We start from the raw sequence: 24,218 nt of genomic DNA on the forward strand, positions 1-24,218 counted from the left end.
GACTCTAAATGTTGAAATAGCAGTAAAACCACATTCATTGATGAAATGACATAAGGCATGGAAAGGGGGGATGGCAGTTTTACAACTCCAGTACTGCTTAAATGTCTCAAGTGCTTCTGGTCCTACCAGAGCTCCACCTACCAGTCCTTGCTCCCCACTCAACTGTGGTCTCTGCATCTGAAATGGACGGAAAGCCGGAAAACATTGTGATGGAAAATTCCGCCTTGGCTACTTGATTAAACCCAAACTGCTGAGAGCAGCAAAACAGCAGCCTTGTGTACAGACTGGTAGTCTGCTAAAAAAAGATTAACACTGACCTTAAAGATGTTTTTGTCTACTCGAATCGTAAGAATGAATCATCCTTTGTGCTTTAAAATCATCATGCTCCCTCTCTTTCATTGTCATTCTGCATCAGGACGCCTGATGTATGTTCTGACCCTTTTGCATGCAGCTGTTTAATTAAATCCACTGTTTCGGTCCAGTTATTCACCTAGTTGGAAAGAACACATTAAAGAGCATTTGATGGGTTTTTCCACAACAAACATTGTAAACAATATACATTTATTTAGATAGACTCCAGATTAATTCCACATTTGCACAAAGAAAACACACATTGACACATTTAAAGGGATACAACAGTCCCACAACCGCGACTAAAGATGCCGATTCTTCCTTGTGTGACGTGGTTGACTTGTTTTACATTTTGGAAAACTAATTTGAGCACAAATACTGTCTCCGATTGGCAAAAATAGAGATACTTGGATCTCAAATAAGCCAGATATTCATTCATTTATATCCATTTATTCCTGTTTAGGGTCATGGGGGTCTTCTGGAGTCTATTCCAGTTGTCACATTTATTTTAATAAATACAATTTTATTTCTTTCTTTGATAATCTCTGAACACTTCTTCCCTAAACATTAAAGACACGTTAAGTAACAATACCACTCTTGACCACATGGGGGCTGCATTTCACAAGAACGTTAATATCATCCTCTATATCTACAGTATATATATCTATACCTCTATATATTATATATCATCCCACCTCTAGTGGGCTAAAGTGGTATTACAAGACATTCTGGAGCATCCCCACTCGCACGGTTTTGTCAGAGGTTCTGTAGTCAACGCAGTTACGCGCCCCCATGTGGTCAGAATCGGTACTGCAACATTTTTTACAACTTGAAAGAAAACTTTTAAAATGGGAGAAGCAGCTATTGACCACTCACAGTGCGTTGGCTGGGAATATGGCACGTATCATCTCTACCGTTCACTTCTGTACTATAAATGTAGCAGAATGAGATTTAAATGTAAATCGTCGCAGCCTCGCATCTACAACTTTCAGTCTTCTACAACAACGTTCTCCACAGTGCTCAGAAGCTCTTGAACGCGTCGTGGACATGCAGGTGTACTTTAAGGTCTGAGATTTCTCTCTGGAATAAATTATTTGATTTGCAAAGACGTGTTGATGTCAACAGAACATTTGCTATTTTAAGGCATGGAACGAGGTCGGACCTCCTACTGCATCGTGTCATCACAGTCACGTCACCCGGGAGTCCTTTTTGCTCCAAACTTATGAAAACAATAGCAGACAGCAACAACAAGAGGTGGTGAGCTGTAGTATTAAATGAATCAATCATCATCATTTATATATATTGTATATATAAACTGTTGATTGATTAAACATGGTAGAGAAATACAGTCTTTGGTCACAAATAAAATCTGATCAGAAACACAGCAGCACAACAAACATTACAGCAGCACTAAACCCAGAGGACATACAAATCAGCAATATTCTCTTAGTTTCATTCAGTTTGAGTAGTTTTAAGTTTAAATACATTCAAAAGTAATATTATTCTTTGACTGAAACGGGCTGATTTGATCTTTTTTTTTTTTAAATAAAAGCCACTCTATGTAAAAATACCACTTCTGTCCACACAGTATGGCAAAAAGGTTTACGTGTCAATCGCTGGTTACAAGTTACAACCAAGTGATGGATAAGTGGTTTCCCAAGACGTGGCCGACTCATTAACCCAGTATTGTCAGTATCCCCAATTTACAGTCCGTTCTTTCTCTTTTGTGCATTTTCCCTGCCGTGTTTCCTGGCTATTCCCCTTCTTTACCACATTGGGAGATAGAAACAGAGGTATAACGAGGAGTTGAATGAGCGTCATTCTAACTGGCACTGCAGAACGATAGAACAGGGGCGGAACTACGGTTGCAAAAAGTTAATGCAACCGACGGAGGAACTGAGTCTGCGTCCCGTTGGAACGAACAAGTAGAAACAAGCAGACTTGTTGCCGCCTGACAGAAGTGGTGCTGCTACACAGAGCGGCTTTAAGGTCCTAAATCAGGATGTTGATTTGTGGAAATGCATATTTTTACAAATAAGTTTTACTTGTTCTATAAAGATTTTAAACAGTGAGATAACACATCTTTAAATACATATAACTGTTTTATATATATATCCATATATATATATGTATGCATATAAGTTATACTTTAATCCTTTTAATAGAATTAATTAAATAAATATGGTGCAAAGTCGCCCACTTTAACTTTAGAATGGCTCTCAGGATATTTGCAGAACTGTACAAGTTATAGCATCTTCCTATTCAGTATAAACATCTATTGTATATTTAATTAAAAGCACTGGTAGTTAAATAATTTGACTCTTAATATTTTCTCTTTACTAATGTTATATAACTAAAAATAAATCTCTGATCTCATTAGATTTAAAATATCCAACATCTGAACTAAGGACCGGATGAGGGATGAGGTGGACGGCTGCTGGGCTTCAGCTCCGAGCTCCAGGACGGACAGAGAGGTTTTTATGTTCATATCCAATAATGAAAAGATGAAAAAGGAGCTGGGTTCAGTCTGGGACAAAACTGAGAGGGAGGGGTCTGGCTTTCCCGTCACAAATACCACGCTTCTCTTGGTCGTACATGTCAAATACATTTTAGACTGTCACTGGTGCAAATCTAGAGTCCTCCTCACACGTGGGACTCGTCCAAGTCCAGGTCGACGGGGGAGAAGGGCAGAGGGGAGCGGCGGGGCGACCTGCGGGAGGGTGACCTGCGGGAGGGTGACCTGCGGGGCGAGGGCGGGGCCAGCAGCGGGGTGAGGAGCGGGTTCTCGGTGCCGTCGTCCTCGCTGAGCTGCAGCAGGGTGTCGCTGCGCGGCAGCAGCGCCGTGGTGTCCTCGTCCCCGGGGCTCTCTCTGATCCGCGAGGGCCCTGAAGGTGGTGGGGGGAGGAACGGGGCCGTGGGCGGCGGTGGTGGTGGTGGGGGCGGCGGGGGACCAGGGGAGGGTGCGGTGCTCAGCACCGGGAGTGGAGGAGGGGCTGGGGAGCAGGTGCGGGACAGAGGGAGGGGGGAGCAGGCCCGGGACAGGGGCAGCGGGGAGCAGGTCCGGGACGGGGGTGTCGGGGTGGAGGCCCGGGAGAAGGATGGAGGGGGGGAGAGGCTGCTGCGGAGCCCCCACTGCTCTCTCTTCTCCTTGCTGCTCATCGCAGAGGAAACCTGGGGAAAAACACACCGTGTTCCTGCAGTTCAGGTTGCCATGGATACAGTCCACACAAATGACATAATAGTTACAGTCCTGTGGAAAATGTAGCCCCCCACCCATTAATCCTGCATCTTTTTGCCTGAAAAATAATCTGATCGTAGTGGATCCTAAACGAAGGGAAACTCAGATTAACTGACACAATTTCTTCCCCACTTCAAACAAAAAAGAAAATGTCCGAGCAAGTTTGTAAGTATTGTGCAGCGTGATCTGGAAATAAATTCTGCAACACTCCTTAGCTCCGCAATATTTGCAAGACCTGATAGTGCCTTATGTTCCTGGCAGAGCTCTTCGTTCTCAGAGTGCAGGTTTACTCGTCGTTCCTAGAGTATCCAAATGTAGATTTGGAGGGCGGGCGTTCTGCTATCAGGCACCGTTACTATGGAACCAACTTCCAATCTGGGTTAAGGAGGCTGACACCACCTCCACCTTTAAAACTAAACTTAAAACCTTTCTGTTTAGTAAAGCCTATAGTTAGTTTTTAGTAAACCTCTAGCTGGTGTTGGTAAATCTCTAAGTAGTGTTTAGTAAACCTCTAGCTGGTGTTGGTAAATCTCTAGGTAGTGTCAACTCTAGTGTGTTAGAGTCAGTAGTCATAGTTGCAGCTATAGAACAAGACTACAATAGTTAGTCTCAAACATAGCTTCATGGTAGATATGCTGCTATAGGCCTATGCTGCAGGGGGGCACCGACATGATCCACTGGGCGGTGCTTCTCACCCTTCTTCTCTTCTCCTCTTCCCTTCCTCTCTTCTCCATTTCCATTTTAAGTATCTCATAGCTATCATTTTTGTCCATCGTTCCTGTAGTTTCTTGTGCTGGCCCCCTTTTTTTTCTGTTTTGTGCATGTTTGCAGGCCGGAGCCTCGGGAGCTGCGTGCTGGCCTGTTTTTGCTTCACAAATTTAACAAAAAGAGTCCGATAGGAGCAAAATCAGTCATTGGCTGCTGCTTGGCTCCGACCCTGTGAGCAAAGCAGCAGCCAATCACAAGCTTGTCTCTGCCCCCCTCTTTAAATACTGACAACAAGACGAGGTTAATCTATGTGTTAAGGCTGGATTATGGTTCTGCAACAAATCGACGCTGAGCCTACGCCGCAGGTTGCGCTGCGTCACGCACCCCACGCCGCGCATCCCACGCCGTACACCCCACGCCACACGCCACGCCGTGCACCTCCCAGAAATTGTAACTACGTGTCGAGAGGTCGCAGACCCAACGCAGACCGACATGGCTGTGATTGGTTCGATTGGTAGCAACACATTTCCGGTTCCGGTTCGTGAAGCAGTCGTGAACTTCCAGCGCTCTTTTCTTCGTGTGTGTGTGATTTTTTTTTGTTTTTGTTTTTGTTTTTCGCACAATAATTGTCCTTATCTCTTTGATTCACTGTGACCGGAAAAAGTCGGATAAATCATTCAGGAAAAGATCGCACCCCCTAGCGTTCGTGGGGGGTATTGCACCGCGGCAAAATGCAGTGACGGAGAAGTCTGGAGGGTTCACGACGGCGTCATGGCAACGGCGTGTGCTCTGCGTTGGTTTAACGCAGAACCTTAATTCAGCCTTAAATCCGTCCCAGGTGTGCTCCTACCTGTGTGTTCGTAGGTCTGTGCAGGTCGGCGGTGACCGTGGCCGACGCGGCCGGAGGAACCTCCAGAGTGGGCGCGTTGGAAGCAGCAGGACTGGACCTCCTGGTCTCAGCCGGACGCTCCGCGGCGCCGGGGGTCTGGCCTTGGTTCTCCGTGAAGGTGACCGACCTCTTCTGGTCCCCGTGGGCTGTGGGCACACATGCACGAGCGCATCGTCAAAAGAGAGGGGCGACGCCGGCCAACGCATCACCAAAAGAGAATGGAGGTGGGGACGGGGGGGGGGACTGGGAGGGGAGGCAAGACAGGCATGCAGAACGCCCTATCGGGTGAGGTTGCAGATATGAGGGGGCGGGCCGTTGCAGGGTGGAGAGGATGGGTTAACGGTTGAGTCTCACCTTCACAGTCCAATAAAGTTTCTTTATTTTTCGATACATAAGGCGTGAGACAGAGCAGAGTGACAACAGTCAGTCTGGAGACAAGGTGGTACAAGAAACAACACTGGAACAGACACAGAGGATCTGAATGGGATGGACGCGTCCGTATGAATCACATTTAATCCACACTGCCTCACCAGGGCAGAAAAGACACCTCCAGGGTTTCAATAAGTGATAGAAACATAAGGGCATTTCCAAACACATGATGCAAAGATGGTTGAAGCTGTGGAGCCTCAAAGGACCACAGAGATGTTTGACATGCAGACCTGTGGAGGAGGTATCATGACACGGGGTTGGCTTCAGTTCTCGCTTCAGAAATATTATCTACCCCAAAAATGTCGTCATACTGTATAACTAACTTAATATACGGAATACCTTTTTTTTGCCATCAATTGATTCTTACCTCCGTACTGGCTCATGTGTACTTTAACATGTAATCATGATACAATTTCTGACAGACATACAGGACTGTCTCAGAAAATTAGAATATTGTGATTTTCTGTAATGCAATTACAAAAACAAAAATGTCATACATTCTGGATTCATTACAAATCAACTGAAATATTGCAAGCCTTTTATTATTTTAATATTGCTGATCATGGCTTACAGCTTAAGAAAACTCAAATATCCTATCTCAAAACATTAGAATATTCTGGGAATCTTAATCTTAAACTGTAAACCATAATCAGCAATATTAAAATAATAAAAGGCTTGCAATATTTCAGTTGATTTGTAATGAATCCAGAATGTATGACATTTTTTTTAATTGCATTACAGAAATTAAAGAACTTTATCACAATATTCTAATTTTCTGAGACAGTCCTGTAAATGTTAAAAAAAATTCTCAAAACAATGGTTCATTTAAAAGCCCTGATGTAGTGCTAATAAAATGCATTTTAAAGTATGTACTGCATACTGGTGTTGAGGTGATTCTTAGTATGTAGAATATGTAGCCACCATGACGGCAACTATACTGCAGCCATGGGAGTTTTTGTTTGCATACTGCATACTAGATCTCGGCAACATCAATAACACACGAGTTGTAAAGTGGATTTATTTTTGTGTAGTATTTATTTGGATGCTTGTTTAAATCGTAACGTGGTCTGTTGCTGTTTTTTTTAAGTGAGTGCCACAGATGACAGCATATGAAGCGTTACCCAGCGGCTTGTTCTTGGGTTGGACGCTCCTGCGAGTCGTGGAGAGTCTCGCTCCGGACCGGCCGCGAGGTTCAGTCTTTGGAATGGACAGCAGGGGGCGTCGCAACTGCAGGGAAGCCACATTTAGATACAATCAGGTTAAGATCTGACAGCAAGTAATTTTTAAATAAGTAGAAGAAACAGAAGAAAAACGTTTGTGACAAAAATTCTCATCCAGTACTTAAAGGAGGATGACGGCGACAGAAGATGTTGTGCTCTGCATATTGATTTGGTATAAGCTTCATGTCTGATGAATCTCCTCACACAGCCCTCCCCATGCATCCATGCACAGTGACAACACTGGCTTGTGACCCCTTCGTGGGTGGGATCAATGTGGGGTTCAGGATCCTGCCCAAGGACACTTCACCGTGGGACGGGATTGGGGATCAATACTTTCCAAGGTTAGAAATACAGCTAGCAGAGCACAAACCCTGCAGCCTCTGCTTCCTTTCACTCACTGAAGGCATCCCTATATTCAGTCTATTATAGATTTTAGAAAGAAAATTGCAATCAACGCACCTTTACTTTGAAATACAATATAGTTACCTTTATATAAAAACGTCAAAGAATGTCAGCTCCCATTCTCAGGTGAAACTGGGGTCCCCTGCAGGGTATTCACTTACGTAGCTACTGTATGTAAAACGTTTTGCACTAACTGGATTATCTAAACCAGAGGTTTTCAACTGGTTTTGTCCCAGGGACCACCATTATAACCAAGAAGCAACTTTGGGACGTTTGTTTTATCTTGCACCTTGCTTTTAAATAAGAGTATGGGCCTATATAGGCTATTTATTTGCATCAGTGTATATTTTTATTTGCTATAAAACATTTTGCTATAAAAAAACAAACAAAAAACAGTCAATGAAAAATTAACAATAAGAAGCCAAGAGGGCTTATAATATTACAAAGTTCACTCCCACTAATTTGACATAATTTGGATGGGTAAATTATTCACAAAAATGAATAGTAAATGGAAAATAAATTGAGTCTAAAGAATAAATATTTTTTTTTTTTTAAATTATTGTTTTCCATTTACAATTTCACGGACCACCTGCAATACTGCCACTGACCACCAGAGGGCCGCAGACCACCGGTTGACAATCCCTGCTCTAAACTATAAACATGGAAGCCCCCACTTCCCTCAGATGTTCAGACTTCAGAAGAATTTTCACAAAACACATGAAAAAAGAAGAAGAGGTGAAGTCCACACCTGTCTGAGTCCTCTCTTCCGTCCTAAAGGAGGCTGGATCAGGATGTTCTGCTGGCCCGGCTCGCTCTGCACGCTGGCAACCCTGTGTCAGTCAGACAGATGCGCACACACACACAAAACACAAATGTAACCCCAGCCCCACCTCATCCCCAGTTGCCATCGTTGGCTGAAGCCACCGCCGACTACAACAGAAAGGTCTCCGCTACTCTACTCATTCACTGACTGCACAACACACACGGTATGCTACGAGACGCCCAGTGACAGAAAACAAGGTGCTGCCATGAGTTAAACACTGAAAACACACCAGAGGACAGTGAGGGCTGGAGCAGCAACGCTGACAAATTACACTCTGGTTTTTGCTTACGGTACATTAATGTAGAGGAGAAAGAACTACACCAGATTAAATGTCGGAGTCTTTGCGCTACGGTTGCCACCCCAGTTCCCCCTTGCCCCGACAGATTGGTATCCACATTCGGGACGCCCAATTTGATCAGCGAGAAGCCTGATAGACATGTAAACAGTATGAGACACCATGGTACCGATGGGAGAGAGGCTGACTTTGGTGATGGCACATCAACCTAAAGACCCACGGCAGACAAGAGGAACGGAGGCGAGAGCTCCCTGGGGGGGAGCTCCCCTCTTTAGCTAGGCCTTTCAGGGAGGAGGCTCCAGGTTAGGACAGCACAGCGGATGAGCTGAGAAGATGAGGGTCAGTGTGGCGCTCAAGAGGAGGAGAGAGGGGTGGGAGTTAGGGGACGGATACAAGTAAGGGTGTAACGATACACTAATCTCACGATACGGTACGATACACGATATTGAGGTCACGATAACGATACGATATTATAGCAGTATTTTTTTAACAACCTTGCATGAGGAACATATGACTGGAAAAAATGGTCTTTTATTTGAAAGACACAAAATACAAAACAATACTGTGCGTTTGCCCTATTGTTACAGTTTGTAATGCTTTATAACTGTTTAAGTTTGAAAGAGAAAGTGAACTGAACTAAAAGTAAATGTCAGGTTTGCATTATGTATCTTCAGTTTCATACAAGTAAAAATACAAGTAAAAATATTTTGCCACAAACTGAATAGTTTCTCTCATGTATGATTTGACTTTTTTCTTTTCCAGAAATTTAACAACTAAAATTAAATAAATAAATAAAAGTAATTTTATATCATAAAACAGATTGATTCATGCTCACCTTATAAGTGTAAGAGGAGATTTATTTTTGTTAAGAAGGTTATTTTGGTAATTCAGGGTTCATTATTTTATAAATATATTCTTTATATTCTGATGTAAATCAGGGACTATAATGACACTAGTCAGTTTATCTGTAGTGATTAGTCTGTTTTAGATTGGGCGGAGTGATACGCCACAGTACGGCACTAGGTGCTGTGTTGATGTTCTAAAATCCTACACTGTTGAGGGACATTAAAGTACACTGGAACTCAGCAGAAGTTTCCCCATGTTTATCCTAATCACGACCCCAAAAAGGTTTAATTTAATAAGATAAGGCTTAACTCTACACCAGCCTTACATAAGTAAAGGTTCAGAGCTCAAAACCCTGCAAGAGTCCCGTGATCGGGACCAAAACGGTACTAGTTTCTTCTGAGCGTAGTAAGATTTTGGTCCGCGGGTCGAGGCGCGGTCGGCACCAATATGCTGCGCGTTATTAGTCAACACAATAGATTAATATTAATAATCCAATATCGCGATACAGTTTGTCACCTCCACGACACGTATCGTGACATTTTTGTATCGCGAAATGTCGTGGCACGATATATTGTTACACCCCTAGATACAAGGCACACTGGACCCACACAGAAGGCGATAGGAGAGAGGAAAGTAGGGGCAGAGCGATTGGATTGGATGTGGATGAGTGATCGACGGCCAGTAGAGGAGGCCGTCCAGAGGCGATGCCCCTCCCAGTGGTGGACAGATGCAAGAATGCACCAACGGGACACACACACACAGAGGCCCACTGTACCTAGAGAGGTTACCCTCCTGCAGAAGGCCCTGGGACTCATCTAGCACATTGGGTTCGCTGTAAAAAGGGGGGGTCGAAGGGAAGGGGGAGAACGGGAGTTCAGGGACGTTAGTGGAAATCCTCCGCCAACCTGAGCCCCTCCCTTATTAGGGGGGGAAAGCCAGGGCGTTCGTCCTCACTACGTCTAACCACTGCGTCATACCAAGATACAGTCTTAGCTACGTCACTATGCTGCGCTGAATACGGACGTTTATACAGAGATATACACAGAAAAATATGACTGTGGTTGTGTGATGTGACTGGTTGGATCCCTTTTAAAGTATCACCTCTTCATGGTGCATAAACAAACCAACACTTACACAAAAAAACTTGAGTCTTACCTCCGCTGGTAATGATAGAAGCTTAGATCAAAGACACACTTCTCCAAACTATTAACGCTGCGTTGTATAGCCTACTATGAGACTTCCTGTTGCCTTGGGAACAATCATATTGTCCTAAACAATAGACTTAAACCACTACATATATGGAAATATAACCTGTATTAACGTCTAGCCCAGGGGTCTTCAACCTGCGGCTCTAGAGCCGCATGCGGCTCTTGAGCCACTAGGGCGGCGGAGCCAGTAGTCACAGCTTTTTCAAAAATGTTTGACCTTTTTTTCTTCCTTTTTTTCTTTTTTTCCTATTTTTGGTTTTTCTTCTTTGTTTAGGGCCCGAGCACCTTCAGTGCGAAAGCCCTATTGTATCTGTAGGAATTTTTTTTTTCTTTCTTTTTTCTTTCTTCTGACGAAAGGAGGGCCTTTTTGCCCCCCTAAACGTGCCCAAAAAGTCACCAAATCTTGCATGCAAGTCAGGGCTGGCGAAAAATTTGATATTTAATGGTTTGCATTAATGGGCGTGGCAAAATGGCTCAACAGCGCCCCCCGGAAAACTTTGTGCCTCAAGCCCCACGATACGGTTTGACGTACATGCACGAAAATCGGTACACACCTGTATCATGTCGCAACTTAAAGAAAAGTCTCTTGGCGTCATGCCCGAAACTGAACAGGATGTCGGCCATTTTGAATTAGTCGTGTCATTTTGGCGAAATCTATGCCATTCCTTCGGCAGTTAATACGGCCCGAACCGTAACGTGCTCCCAAGTGTGTTATACATCAAAATGTGCGTCTCCATCTTGCGACTCCGCGCATTACTTTTCTATTTCAAAAGTGTTACCGTGTCGACGCTAGACGCCAAAAAGCGCGCCTCCCCTTCATCTGATTGGTCCATATTTGATAGTTCTCCAAAAGTCACCAAATTTTGCATGCAAGGCAGACCTGGCGATAATTTTGATATTTCATGGTTTGCATTAATGGGCATGGCCTAACGGCTCAACAGCGCCCCCTAGAATACTTTTCTCTGCCATAACTTTTGAATGGTTTGACATAAAGAGTCCTGGGTGGTGTCATCGGACTCGGTATTGAGTTCTTGACCATAATTGGTGAAAATTGGCCCCGCCCCTTCTTCTGATTGGTTGTCCCTATTCCCTGCTATAACATTTGATTGTTTTGACATAGAGAGTCGTGGGTGGTGTCATGGGACTCTGTAATGAGTCCTTGAGCTTCTTTGGCCTTAATTAGCCCCGCCCCCTCTTCTGATTGGTTGTCCTGATTTTCTGCTATAACTTTTGAATGGTTTGACATAGAGAGTCGTGGGTGGTGTCATCAGATTCTGTATTGAGTCCTTGACCTTCATTGGCCTGAATTAGCCCCGCCCCTTCTTCTGATTGGTTTTCCCTTTTTTCTGCTATAACTTTTGAATGGTTTGACATAGGAAGTCGTGGGTGGTGTCATTTCTGATATGCTTATGGGGGGCGGTGGCCGTGAGTGCGAGGGCCCGTTCATCGCTGCTTGCAGCTTTAATTCTTCTTTTTCTTTTTTTTCTTCCTTTTTCTTTTCCTTTTTAATCTCGACATTTCAACTTTTTTCTCAAAATTTTGACTTTTTTCCCAACATTTCAACTTTTTTCACAAAATTTTGACAATTTCCTTGAAATTTCGACTTTTTTCTCAACATTTTGATTTTTTCTCGAAATTTTGACTTTTCTCAACATTTGGACTTTCTTCTCGACATTTCGACTTTTTTCTCGACATTTTGACTTTTTTCTTGACATTTCGACTTTTTTCTCAACATTTCGACTTTTTTCTCAACATTTCGACTTTTTTCATGAAATTTTGACAATTTCCTCAACATTTCGACTTTTTTCTCAACATTTCGACTTTTTTCTCGAAGTGCATAATGAAAAAAAAAAAATCTTCCCCCAGTTATAACTAACATAGATACATGCAGCATGTGTTGTCTTCATTCTAAGGCTTATACAAAACTTTTCATTTTTTGCGGCTCCAGACATTGGTTTTTGGTCCAATATATTTCAACATTTTTGGTTGCCGACCCCTGGTATAGCCAGTATTGTTAACACATTTTAGTCAACACATAGTTAAACAAGGATCCTTAGATTGACCCAAAAGTCAATATTTGTTGGTTGCGGTCACTGTCTACTCGATTCAGAGGTGTTCCTCCGGCGTATCTGTGCACACCTAAACTAACTGCAACAACGTCAACAGGGTTGCATTGGCGATGTCACCTTTGGCTGGGCAGCATGGTGATGCGGGGAATCTCCGGCTGCAAGGCGGCCGAGCTGGTGACGTGGCTGGAGAAACGCCGCTGCGACGACACCCTGGGAATGAAGGCCTCGTGTTCGCTCACGATGCTGGGAATACTCATGGAGTCGTCTAGTTTGGACAGAGAGGAGGAGAGTGAGTTGGAATGAAAAATGAGATGGAGCAGAGAATAAAAAGGGAAATGCTCCTGACTCTCTTCGTCGTCCTCGTCGGTGCGGCTGAGGGTGTCCTGCGATGGCTGCCGTGACGGTTGGCTGTCCTGCTCCCACACCGTGCCGGTACCCGTGTTGGAGCGGGACATGGTGGCCAGACTGAGGCGATAAGCTGATGTGGACGTGCCCACCGTGCTGATGGACGTCTTGCCCTGGTACGCTGTTGTATGGCAGCAATTTCAACACGATAAGACGGCCGTAAATAGAAGAGAAACTGGGATGAACAACAATTGATTGTGGGATTTACGGCACATCTGACCAGAGCCGCTGTGCACAGCCTCCTTGAGGATCTTCAGTTCGTTGTTGAATTCTGCAAACAGGGAGCTCTTGCAGAGCGGTCTGGGGATGAAGCGTCGCTCCAGCTGGTCGGCGATGTGGTGGCGCGCTGTAATCTCCTCCTGGGAGTCAGCTGGCTGGGTCAGCAGCTGGAAAATAAAGAAAAACACACACAAAACTCTCAAAAGAGAAAAATAAGCCACAATCCCCTGAAGATTTAAAGCCACTAATACCAGTTCTGACCACATAAAAGCAGTAACTCTACTGGGACAAAGTGGTACTACAAGACATGCCGGACCATCCTCACTCATTAGCACATTACAGGACTGTCTCAGAAAATTAGAATATTGTGATAAAGTTCTTCATTTTCTGTAATGCAATTAAAAAAACAAAAATGTCATACATTCATTACAAATCAACTGAAATATTGCAAGCCTTTTATTATTTTAATATTGCTGATTATGGTTTACAGTTTAAGATTAAGATTCCCAGAATATTCAAATTTTTTGAGATAGGATATTTTAGTTTTCTTAAGCTGTAAGCCATGATCAGCAATATAAAATAATAAAAGGCTTGCAATATTTCAGTTGATTTGTAATGAATCCAGAATGTATGACAATTTTGCATTAAGAAAATAAAGGACTTTATCACAATATTCAAATTTTCTGAGACAGTCCTGTATTGTTAGCGGCTCCTGCATCAATACTACAGACCTAAATGCCCCTGTGTGGTCAGCAGTGGTATTACTAGACAGTGTAACTTAAATAATATGCAAATTACACAAACAATAAAACATAAAAAAATCCTCCCTTTAACCCATGTCTTTGGACTACTGCTCACTGCAGATGGTTTTAGAAGGTGGAGTCTGCATCTTAAACCCAACCCCCACTTTTTTTTTTTTTTTTACAATTTACACTGAGGTACAGAACATGTAGGAAGATGAGAAACCAGGTGGGACTAAAGATGGGAAAGCTGAGATAATTGTACTCTGATGTGGGTCAGTGATGTCACGACACCCTGAAGATCTGAACGGCTAATTAAACGAACCATTTTCAGACTGAGGTCGGCTAAGACCTCCAACACCCGGGGAAATTCACTCCAACACAGAAGATGTTAATTTTCATAACGTGGCCTCCTTTAAAGGAAAAGTTGTAAGAGAAAACGAAAGATAAAACCGGCCATTTACCTTGCACTGTATGAAGGGTCTCAGCAGGACAAAGATGGGGATCCGGGTTCGGACGATGAAGTCTATGAAGTCCCAGAAGGCCAGGCCGCCCACCTTCCTCAGAGCCATCTCCTTCACCTGCAGGCTCAGCCGATACCACTGGTTCCCCAGGGAGCGCTCGAAGCAAACCAACACCACCTTCAGAGCTGGGAGAGAAGACGGTGAGACCCCAAACAAGCAGGAACCCGGAGAGAGTCATAAAACGCAGCCGCGGCTTCTTCGTACCAAGATAAGCAGCCTGGCTTGTGGACTCTGCTAACCCCTCTCGACGTAAATCCTTCCCCGCGTCTCCAGGTGTGGAGCAGTGAGCCGGAGAGGCGTCCAGCATGAAGTTCTTGGTGCGGGAGGTGGAGATGATCCGAGGAGGCAGCAGGATGTTGATGACGGTCTGCAGGAGGAGGAAGATCTCCGGCGGCTCAAGATGGGGGCTGTCTGCAAAAATAAAAATAAAAAAACATTCATTTTTGCAGTTTTTAAACCAACTGCAGAAGGTCGGCCCTCCTACCTTTGCTTCCAGACCCCACTGTCAACACAAAGGGGATAAGCAAGTTGAGCAGCATCCCTTCTCGCCTCTCCTGATTGGTGAAAGGTGAGATCACATGACTGAGAGGGAAGTCATCCTTCAAAGCCTGAGAAGACAGAAGAAAGAAGGATAAAAGTTGCAGCATGTGGGACATTCTGCACACATCCAGAACTCTTTACAGCTTAATTTTAATATGGTTCAAGACTGGTTCCGTAAGAACAAACTCATATTGAACAAAAAGAAGTCCTGTAGCTGGTTTTCAGTACACGTCACCTCCGATCCCGTTCATCTGATTTTCATATTTATTTTTCCGATGGATCTTTTGTTGATAAAGTTGACACATTCAAATATCTTGGACTTTGGATTGACCCGGAACTTACCTTTAAACCTCACATTGATTATACTGTTAAAAAAGCACATGGCTGTCTCGCTTCACTTTACCATTCAATCAACTGTTTCACACTTCCTGTCAGAAAAAGGTTAATTTCTCAACTCCACTTGTTGATTATGCAGATATTGTTTATCAAAATACTCCAGATACCCATCTTAAACCTCTGACTGTATTATTTAATTCATTATGTAGATTTGTGTTACGTTGTCCTTTCAGAACATCATTGTTTTATGTTTGATTCATTGAACTGGTTGCAACCCAAATCTAGACGGCAATTTCAATGGCTTCACTTCCTTTTTAAATGTGTTTATTTTCACTTTCCTCCATATTTAAAAGAACTCATGATTCCATATAACTCAGACATATGAATTTTCCTTTTTTCTTTGTTCCTAGAATTTCAAAAGAGGTTGGTAAAAGATAATTTTAAAGCTCCATCAGATTGGAATAATCTTCCTCTCTTTTTGCGTTCTATTACCTCTTTTCATTGTTTTAAGTTGTCATTATACTCTCATCTTAAAACATATTGCCTATGTTTTTAATTTATTTATGTATTTTTTTGTCCTTTTTTCTATTTATTTATTTTTCTCTCTGTTATGTTATATTTATCTCATTGTTCCGGTTATCCAATTAGTCTATTTTGTAACTAGACTTACATGTATATGGGTAGGGGTTGTGTGTGGGAGGGTGAGCAAGATGTCTGTGTTTGTTTTATGTCATGTCTAGACCAGGGGTCGGCAACCCGCGGCTCTAGAGCCACATGTAGCTCTTTAGCACCGCCCTAGTGGCTCCTGGAGCTTTTTCAAAAATGTTTGACCTTTTTTTTCTCTTTTTTTTTCCTTTTTTTCTTCTCTTTTTTCCTTTTTTTTCCCTCTTTTTTCTTCCTTTTTAATCTCGAACATTGACTTTTTTCTTGAAATTTTGACTTTTTTCTCAACATTTCAACTTTTTTCTCGAAATTTTGACTTATTTCTCGACATTTTTCTCGACATTTCGACTTTTTTCTCAAAAATGTACTTCAACATTAATCTTGACATTTCAACTTTTTTTTCTCAAAATTTCGACTTTTTTCTCAACATTTCAACTTTTTTCTCGACATTTCGACTTTTTTCTCGAAGTGCATAATGAAAAAAATCTTCCCCCAGTTATAACTAATATAAATACATGCAGCATGTGTTGTCTTCATTCTAAGGCTGATACAAGACTTTTCATATTTTGCGGCTCCAGACATATTTGTTTTTTATGTTTTTGGTCCAATATGGCTCTAAAACATTTTGGGTTGCCGACCCCTGTCCTAGACTGTAATGTGATGTATTGTAATGTTGTATGTTTTCTTGGGACCCCCTTGAAAATGAGATGTTACATGTCAAGGGACTATCCTTTAATGAATTCAAAAAAATTCTAAAATCCATCTTAAATAAATGGAACGATTCTCACCTGGATCTGCAGCGCGACCAGCCGGACCACGGCCGTGCTGAAGGGAAGCGGAGGAGAGAGGTAGGGGCTGAGGTGGAGAAGAGGCAGCCCGTCTGCCACGCTGGACGGCCCCACCACGCCCATCACCTGACGACGACACAAACACTGAGCGCCTGAGGAATAACCGACGATGACAATCACCTCACGTCTTCTACGTCCGAGCGCTGCCGCACCAGATTGACGCAGACGTTGATCAGCGAGCGAAGGTGCGGGAGGAAGGAGATGATTGGCTGGCGCTGCAGAGTCAGGCAGATCCCCTCGATCAGGTTGCTGGCTGCTTCCCACTCCACCTGTCTCCTAGAGACCACACCACCCAACACCACCCCAACCACAGAAGAAAACACCAATTAAAAACCAAAACTCCCTTTACACTTCAGTTGGTGATAACATACTGTAGACATTGTCTTATTTCTTTATCTTTTAAAACAGCTCAAAAGTGGAATATAATCCATAAAATCATGTGCAGAAACTTGTAAGTATTCGTATGCATCTTTCAAAACCTCGACATCACCGTACACACGAAACATCGAGACAACACAGTCACGATATATTTAAATAGTCAAGGACCCAACGGTACAACGGCAGCCCCGCTTTTAATCCTGTTTGTCTGAGTGAAAACAACAACCTGCTGATTGTAGAGGGTCTTCATGTCAGACAAATGCAACCTCAGATGAACAGCATGCTTGTTTTTTAACTGTGCTTTAATTTATCCAACAAAAATGAAATCAAAAGGGGAAAAAAAAAAATTATGCGGGCAAAACTAAGTACCGCTTTGCTGCTTTCATGGGATTTGAGTGTCAATCACTGATCATCCTCAGGTGTGCAGACCTCAAAAAAGCAGACTGAGTTGCAGTTTGCTAGAAGCACTCGGGTTTGTGTGTTGACTAGGGGTGTAACGATACACTAATCTCACAATACGGTACGATACACGATATTGAGGTCACGATAACGATATGATACGATATTATAGCAGTATTTTTTTAACAACCTTGAAAGAGGAACAAATGTGTGGAAAAAGACACAAAATACAAAACAATGCTGTGCGTTCGCCCTATTGTTACAGTTTGTAATGCTTTATAACTGTAAATGTCAGGTTTACATTATGCATCTTCAGTTTCATACAAGTAAAAATATTTTGCCACAAACTGAATAGTTTCTCTCATGTATGATTTGACTATTTTCTTTTCCAGAAATTTAACAACTAAAATCAAATTAATAAATACATACAATTTTACATCATAAAAAAGATTGATTCATGCTCACCTTATAAGTGTAAGAGGAGATTTATTTTTGTTAAGAAGGTTATTTTGGTAATTCAGGGTTCATTATTTTACAAATATATTCTTTATATTCTGATGTAAATCAGGGACTATAATGACACTAGTCAGTTTATCTGTAGTGATTAGTCTGTTTTAGTTTGGGTGGAATGATACGCCACAGTACGGCACTAGGTGCTGTGTTGATGTTCTAAAATCCTACACTGTTGAGGGACATTAAAGTACACTGGAACTCAGCAGAAGTTGTCCCTGTGTTTATCCTACTCACCACCCCAAAAAGGTTTAATTTAATAAGGTAAGGCTTAACTCTACACCAGCCTTACATAAGTAAAATTTCAGAGCTCAAAACCCTGCAAGAGTCCCGTGATCGGGACCAAAACGGTACTAGTTTCTTCTGAGTGGAGGAAGATTTTGGTCCGCGGGTCGAGGCGCGGTCGGCACCAATACGCTGCGCGTTACTAGTCAACACAATATAGGCTATTAATATTAATAATACAATATCACGATACAGTTTGTCACCTCCATGACACGTATCGTGACATTTTTGTATAGCAAAATTTCGTGGCACGACATATTGTTACACCCCTAGTGTTGACAAACTGCCACAAGGGAAAGACATAAGCAACTGTCTTTGAGAAGAAGTTGCTGCACATAAACAGTTTGAAGCACAATATTCTATAATGAGAAAGATCATAAGTGGAAATAAATAAAGCCAATTGCGAAATTGTGCATAAGTGGACGTCCCAGCTAAGTCCCTGCTAGCTAATCATCATTTGATGCTCCGAGAAATCCAAATATACCCTAAAAGCTGTTAAAACATGTTAAATATATCTGTCAGAGCACAAAGACAGTTTGTTAGGAAGTTGCCAGGATAAAAGTGTCTTCTGTCTTAAAAGAACATGAAACTACATCTGGAAAAACCACGGGGCTTCTGGGAAAATGTCCTGTGGACAAATGAGACCAAGTTAAAGTAGTTTGGCCTTAAAGTCCAGTTGAATGTTTGGGAAAAGTTTATTCTGTAACGTGCTTGAAATGCCGTGGTTTTAAGAGAAGTACGAAGCAAATGCTGTGAAGAAAAATTCACTAAAATACCGGAAACTGTTGCTGTTAAAGGTGTAGTTTCCTTTAAGCTTTCCTGTCTGTCCAATAAAACAGAGACAAAGTTATTCATCGTTTTTCCTCTGAGGCTGCATTTGCAAACAGTAAGACTCAAATTACCAGATTATTTTTAGTATAAATGTATATAAATGAAAACAAGAGCATAGGATTAAAAGGAGGCTCTAAGTTTTCCACACAACTGTATTCAAAAGTAGAGAAACAACCATTTGCTCACTTACCGCCGGCTGTCCCACTCCTCCACCAACAGGGGTCACACCTTTACCATTTGAGTAAATACCAAGTTGACACTGAATACAAAGCTCACAAACAGCCAGCTCAGCGATGCAGCGACGGGTCCTGGTGGAGACGCAGACCTGAGACCAGTGTTCCCTCTGAGCTACACGCGGCTCGGTCTAGCACCTGGACTCTTCTACTGTAAAGCCGCACTGTTTAACGCCTGCTTTGCTTTGCTGGAATAAGCAAAACCTCCACTTCAAACGGTTGCTGCCTTGTGGACGTGCTGGGTGCTCAAGTTCATTTCCCTAAAGATCAACAGTTTCAACGGTGGTAACGGTTTAGCTACTGTGAAAAGGTGACGAAATCCTCAAATTATTATTGATTTTAATTTGAGACGCCTACCCAGAGTACACAAATGTAAACGTGACTGTCGCTGACTTCTCAGGACGATTATGACAACCCCCTACACCAGGGGTCGGCAACCCAAAATGTTGAAAGAGCCATATTGGACCAAAAACACAAAAAATAAATATATCTGGAGCCGCAAAAAATGAAAAGTCTTATATAAGCCATGTCGAGAAAATAGTCAAAATTTTGAGAACAAAGTCGAAATGTCGAGAAAAAAGTCGAAATGTTGAGATTAATGTTGAAGTACAATCTCGAGAAAAAAGTCGAAATGTTGACAAAAAAGTCGAAATGTCGAGATTAATGTTGAAGTACAATTTCGAGAAAAAAGTTGAAATGTCGAGAAAAAAGTCGAAATGTCGAGAAAAAATTCAAAATGTTGAGAAAAAAGTCGAAATGTCGAGATTAATGTTGAAGTACAATTTCGAGAAAAAAGTTGAAATGTCGAGAAAAAAGTCGAAATGTCGAGAAAAAATTCAAAATGTTGAGAAAAAAGTCGAAATGTCGAGATTAATGTTGAAGTACAATTTCGAGAAAAAAGTTGAAATGTTGAGAATAATGTTGAAATGTCGAGAAAAAATTCGAAATGTTGAGAAAAAAGTCGAAATGTCGAGAAAAAATTTGAAATGTTGAGAAAAAAGTCGAAATGTCGAAATTAATGTTGAAGTACAATTACGAGAAAAAAGTTGAAATGTCGAGAAAAAAGTTGAAATGTCGAGAAAAAATTCGAAATGTTGAGAAAAAAGTCGAAATGTCGAGATTAATGTTGAAGTACAATTTCGAGAAAAAAGTTGAAATGTCGAGAAAAAAGTTGAAATGTCGAGAAAAAATTCGAAATGTTGAGAAAAAAGTCGAAATGTCGAGATTAATGTTGAAGTACAATCTCGAGAAAAAAGTCGAAATGTTGACAAAAAAGTCGAAATGTCGAGAAAAAAGTCGAAATGTCGAGAAAAAAGTCAAAATGTTGAGATTAATGTTGAAGTACAATCTCGAGAAAAAAGTCGAAATGTTGACAAAAAAGTCGAAATGTCGAGAAAAAAGTCGAAATGTCGAGACTCTAGATTAATGTTGAAGTACAATTTCGAGAAAAAAGTCGAAATGTCGAGAAAAAAGTCGAAATGTCAGATTAAAAAGGAAGGGAAAAAGGAATAAAAAAGAGGGAGAAAAGAAAAAAGAAGAAAAAAAGAAAAAAAAGAGAAGAAAAGGAGAAAAAAAAAGTCAAACTTTTTTGAAAAAGCTCCAGGAGCCACTAGGGCGGCGCTAAAGAGCTGCATGCGGCTCTAGAGCTGCGGGTTGCTGACCCCTGCCCTACATTGATCCTTCGTAAGACTCGCGCCTCATCCCCGGTTGAGAGGGAACACTGCCAGTGATCTGCTCCGAGTTTAAACACCCCCATTTCACTGCTCACTCACAAACACACACCTGCACAAACACACACCAAAGCAGCACTTATGGCGTGACGGACGCCGGAGCCAAGAAGCCGTCCATCTACTGTACACACCACGGCACGATACAGTCACGGGGAGACGGAGAAGGAGGGTTGTTTTCAACAGACCTGGTGCATAGTGCCTGTGGGCGAGCGCACCTGAGCGTAGGCATCTTGTGGATCTTGTTGAACATGCGGTCCAGCCTCTTCAGGATGAGGATGAGGGCGGGGCGGACGGCCTCCGACGACCAGTCGGTGATGGGCAGCATCTCCATGATGTAGCGCCGCAGGCCCCGGCTCTCCATGGTCAGGGTGTCGTAGGGCGCCAGCTTGAGCAGGGCGTGGGCGATTTCCGCCAGCCTGAGACACAGACAGTACTGGAGTTGAGGGGGGATGAGGGGGGATGGCATCCCCCCTCAAATAAAAACGGTCAAAATCATCCCCCCTGTAAAACTGCCATCCCCCGTTTCCATCCCTTATGTCATTTCATCAATGAATGTGGTTTTACTGCTATTTCAACATTTAGAGTCATCACCAGAAAAATAACACCAGAAAAATAACTTATTTGACAATTTTCAAGTAAATTTTTACTTGAAATAAGTAGAAAAATCTGCCAGTGGAACAAGATTTATCTTCTCATTACAAGTAAAAAAATCTTGTTCCACTGGCAGATTTTTTTACTTATTTTAAGTGAAAATCTACTTGAAACTGGTGAAAATTGTTGTTTTTTCCAGTGATGAGTCTTGTTTTAAGTGTAATGAGATTTTTTTTTACTAAAATCAGACATTTTAACTAGAAATAAGACAAATATTCTTGTTAAGATTTAGAGTTTTTGCAGTGATCCATTTTACTTATCCTGTGAAGGACAGAGTCATATTGCTAAGTTCAGAAAAGTGTTTTTTATTGTTGTGTTTTGATGTATTTGATGTAAGCCCAGTGGATATTTAAAGCTTACAGAAGGCTGCATTTAACTGCTGCTATGTCATTCCTGCAGTATTTCTGCAGGTGCCATGCAGGTTCTGCAGTGCTATTATTTGTAATATATTATATTATTTGTAATCAGCACAAATTATCTGTCCCCATATGATAAAATCCACCATCCCCCCTGATTTTCTTTTACAACTCGAGTACTGGACACAGAGATGCATTCAGTGCCACGCAAGCCGCTACATCTGGGGCCGAACTGATGCCAGAGCTGAAGTGGCAACTCATGCAGTTCCTTGAATGACCACTAGGGGGAGGTTTGGGATATCCCCCAGCTACCACCCCCATCACCTCATGTGAGACTTGATGTCCAGCAGCTCCAGAGCCGTGACGCGCGGCTCGCCAGCGACATTTTGCAGGATCTTGAGTCGAGGGCCGCAGTGTTTGTAAAACTCAGTGCAGATGTTCAACAGCGACTCCCGCGGCCGGCGGAACTCCTCCCTCGCGATGCGCTCATCCAGCTCCTCCCTTGGCATTCCTTGTCCCTCCTCCAGCAGGTGGAGGTTATCCCTGTGAACCCACACCTCCCTTTAATATTAGACCCTCCAGAAAAACGCGATTATGCGATCGCAGAATTTCCCGCATAATCAAGCAAATGGAGCTTGATTGTGCAGGGCTCGCTTGATTTCACAATCCCTGCATAAAGTAGGGTGGAAAAAAGTGAAATGGTGCTGCAACGCACAACGTCACCAGCTTGCGCTGCATTCACAGTCAGGTAAATAAAACAACACTGTGGCGTCTTGCATGAATGTGTGGACAGAGGAACACAGACAATGGCTGCGTCTGAAATTCCATACTTCCACCCTAATGAGTGTACAAAATGAGTATGCGAGAATTTTTAGGGCGTCTGAAACATTACAACGTACTCAATAGTATGTACTATCAATACTCATTCTGGAGAAATGTATTAGTGTGGATTGATGGACACTAGCTAAGCAGAAACTTCCCACAATGCAATGCAGCGGTGTTTGGTTGCTAAGTGATACGTATATGTCATGAGTATAATATTAAGTATAATAATATTATTATATAATATTATTATAATGTTCGTATATAATAATATTATATAATGTCATCTTGTTTCGGCCAGGAAAAACGGGAAAAAGCACAGCGGTGCTGCTACTGCTGCTGTGACACGTCACTTCCTCCCAACGGCAGGAAGTGACGTGTGCGCTCTTAATACAGGGTTTATACAGCAATCCTTATGTTAAATTTAATACCAATTTAATACCTTTTTCACTACCTTCATAATTTTTTAAAAAACTGTCACAACATTAAATGTTTTTAACATTAACAGATTTTGAACTATAGAACACTATAGAGAACAGATTTATAGACTCATTGATGTTGACCAGATGTTTCACATTTATTTCACTTTGTGAATGACAATAAAATAGACTGCTTAAAATGTAAAAGGTAAAAAAATAATACCAATTTAAAAAAAAATAATACCTCTGACAGTGAATTTAACACTTTTAATGGCCTTAAATTTGGCAATTTTCATTTATCACTTTTTAATACTTTTTAAAACCCTGCGGAAACCCTGTAATAGTACGTCCGAATTAATGCATACTACTGATATTTACTCAAAAGTGTGCCAAACTTAAGTATACTTTTTAGTATATACTGTTTAGTATGGCATTTCGGACGCACCGAATCACTATGACCGAAAAATCTAATCCATCTCACTTACCAACAAACATTTCTGCTAAAGAAATGTTTGTTGGACAAACCAGTATCCTGATCTCTTACAAGAAAGTGGGGGGAAACTATTCTGTACCCAATGCAACTCTGTGTTGGAGCACAAGAGTCAAGCCTGAATTATGGTTCTGCGTTAAATCGACGCAGAGCCTACGCCGTAAGGTACGCCGTAGGAAGCGCGTCACCGCGTACCCTACGCCGTAGGGAGGGGTCTATATTATAGTCTTTTTCACTCTTCAAGGCGGTTACGTGAATCATCTCTGACCTGGTGTTGACGCCTCCTGCCATGGTGTGGTTGGCTGTGGTGCCGCCCTTGTGGCCCTGGTCACAGCGGGACAACTGGGGGGCCGTCATGGGC

The 24,218-nt window shown here is 42.3% G+C and overlaps 1 protein-coding gene across 1 annotated transcript in view; it reads right to left on the bottom strand.

The window, feature by feature from the left end:
* Positions 1-1,420: 1,420 nt before the first annotated feature.
* LOC133425206 (protein unc-80 homolog) overlaps positions 1,421-24,218 on the bottom strand; it is a 94,563-nt gene continuing 71,765 nt past the window's right edge. The window contains exons 50-66 of the mRNA XM_061715921.1: positions 24,126-24,218; positions 22,451-22,669; positions 21,305-21,535; positions 16,906-17,029; positions 16,694-16,819; positions 14,851-14,974; positions 14,571-14,777; positions 14,307-14,491; positions 13,104-13,269; positions 12,825-13,004; positions 12,596-12,743; positions 9,977-10,033; positions 7,986-8,067; positions 6,737-6,842; positions 5,541-5,561; positions 5,148-5,332; positions 1,421-3,522 (exon numbers count right to left, since the gene is read on the bottom strand). Of these exons, the coding sequence (XP_061571905.1) occupies positions 2,995-3,522; positions 5,148-5,332; positions 5,541-5,561; positions 6,737-6,842; positions 7,986-8,067; positions 9,977-10,033; positions 12,596-12,743; positions 12,825-13,004; positions 13,104-13,269; positions 14,307-14,491; positions 14,571-14,777; positions 14,851-14,974; positions 16,694-16,819; positions 16,906-17,029; positions 21,305-21,535; positions 22,451-22,669; positions 24,126-24,218 (2,782 nt within the window). The 3' untranslated portion in view covers positions 1,421-2,994. The remainder of the gene's footprint in view (positions 3,523-5,147; positions 5,333-5,540; positions 5,562-6,736; positions 6,843-7,985; positions 8,068-9,976; positions 10,034-12,595; positions 12,744-12,824; positions 13,005-13,103; positions 13,270-14,306; positions 14,492-14,570; positions 14,778-14,850; positions 14,975-16,693; positions 16,820-16,905; positions 17,030-21,304; positions 21,536-22,450; positions 22,670-24,125) is intronic.

The sequence above is a fragment of the Cololabis saira genome, chromosome 24, assembly GCF_033807715.1.
Source record: "Cololabis saira isolate AMF1-May2022 chromosome 24, fColSai1.1, whole genome shotgun sequence".
Classification (NCBI taxonomy): Eukaryota; Metazoa; Chordata; class Actinopteri; order Beloniformes; family Belonidae; genus Cololabis; species Cololabis saira.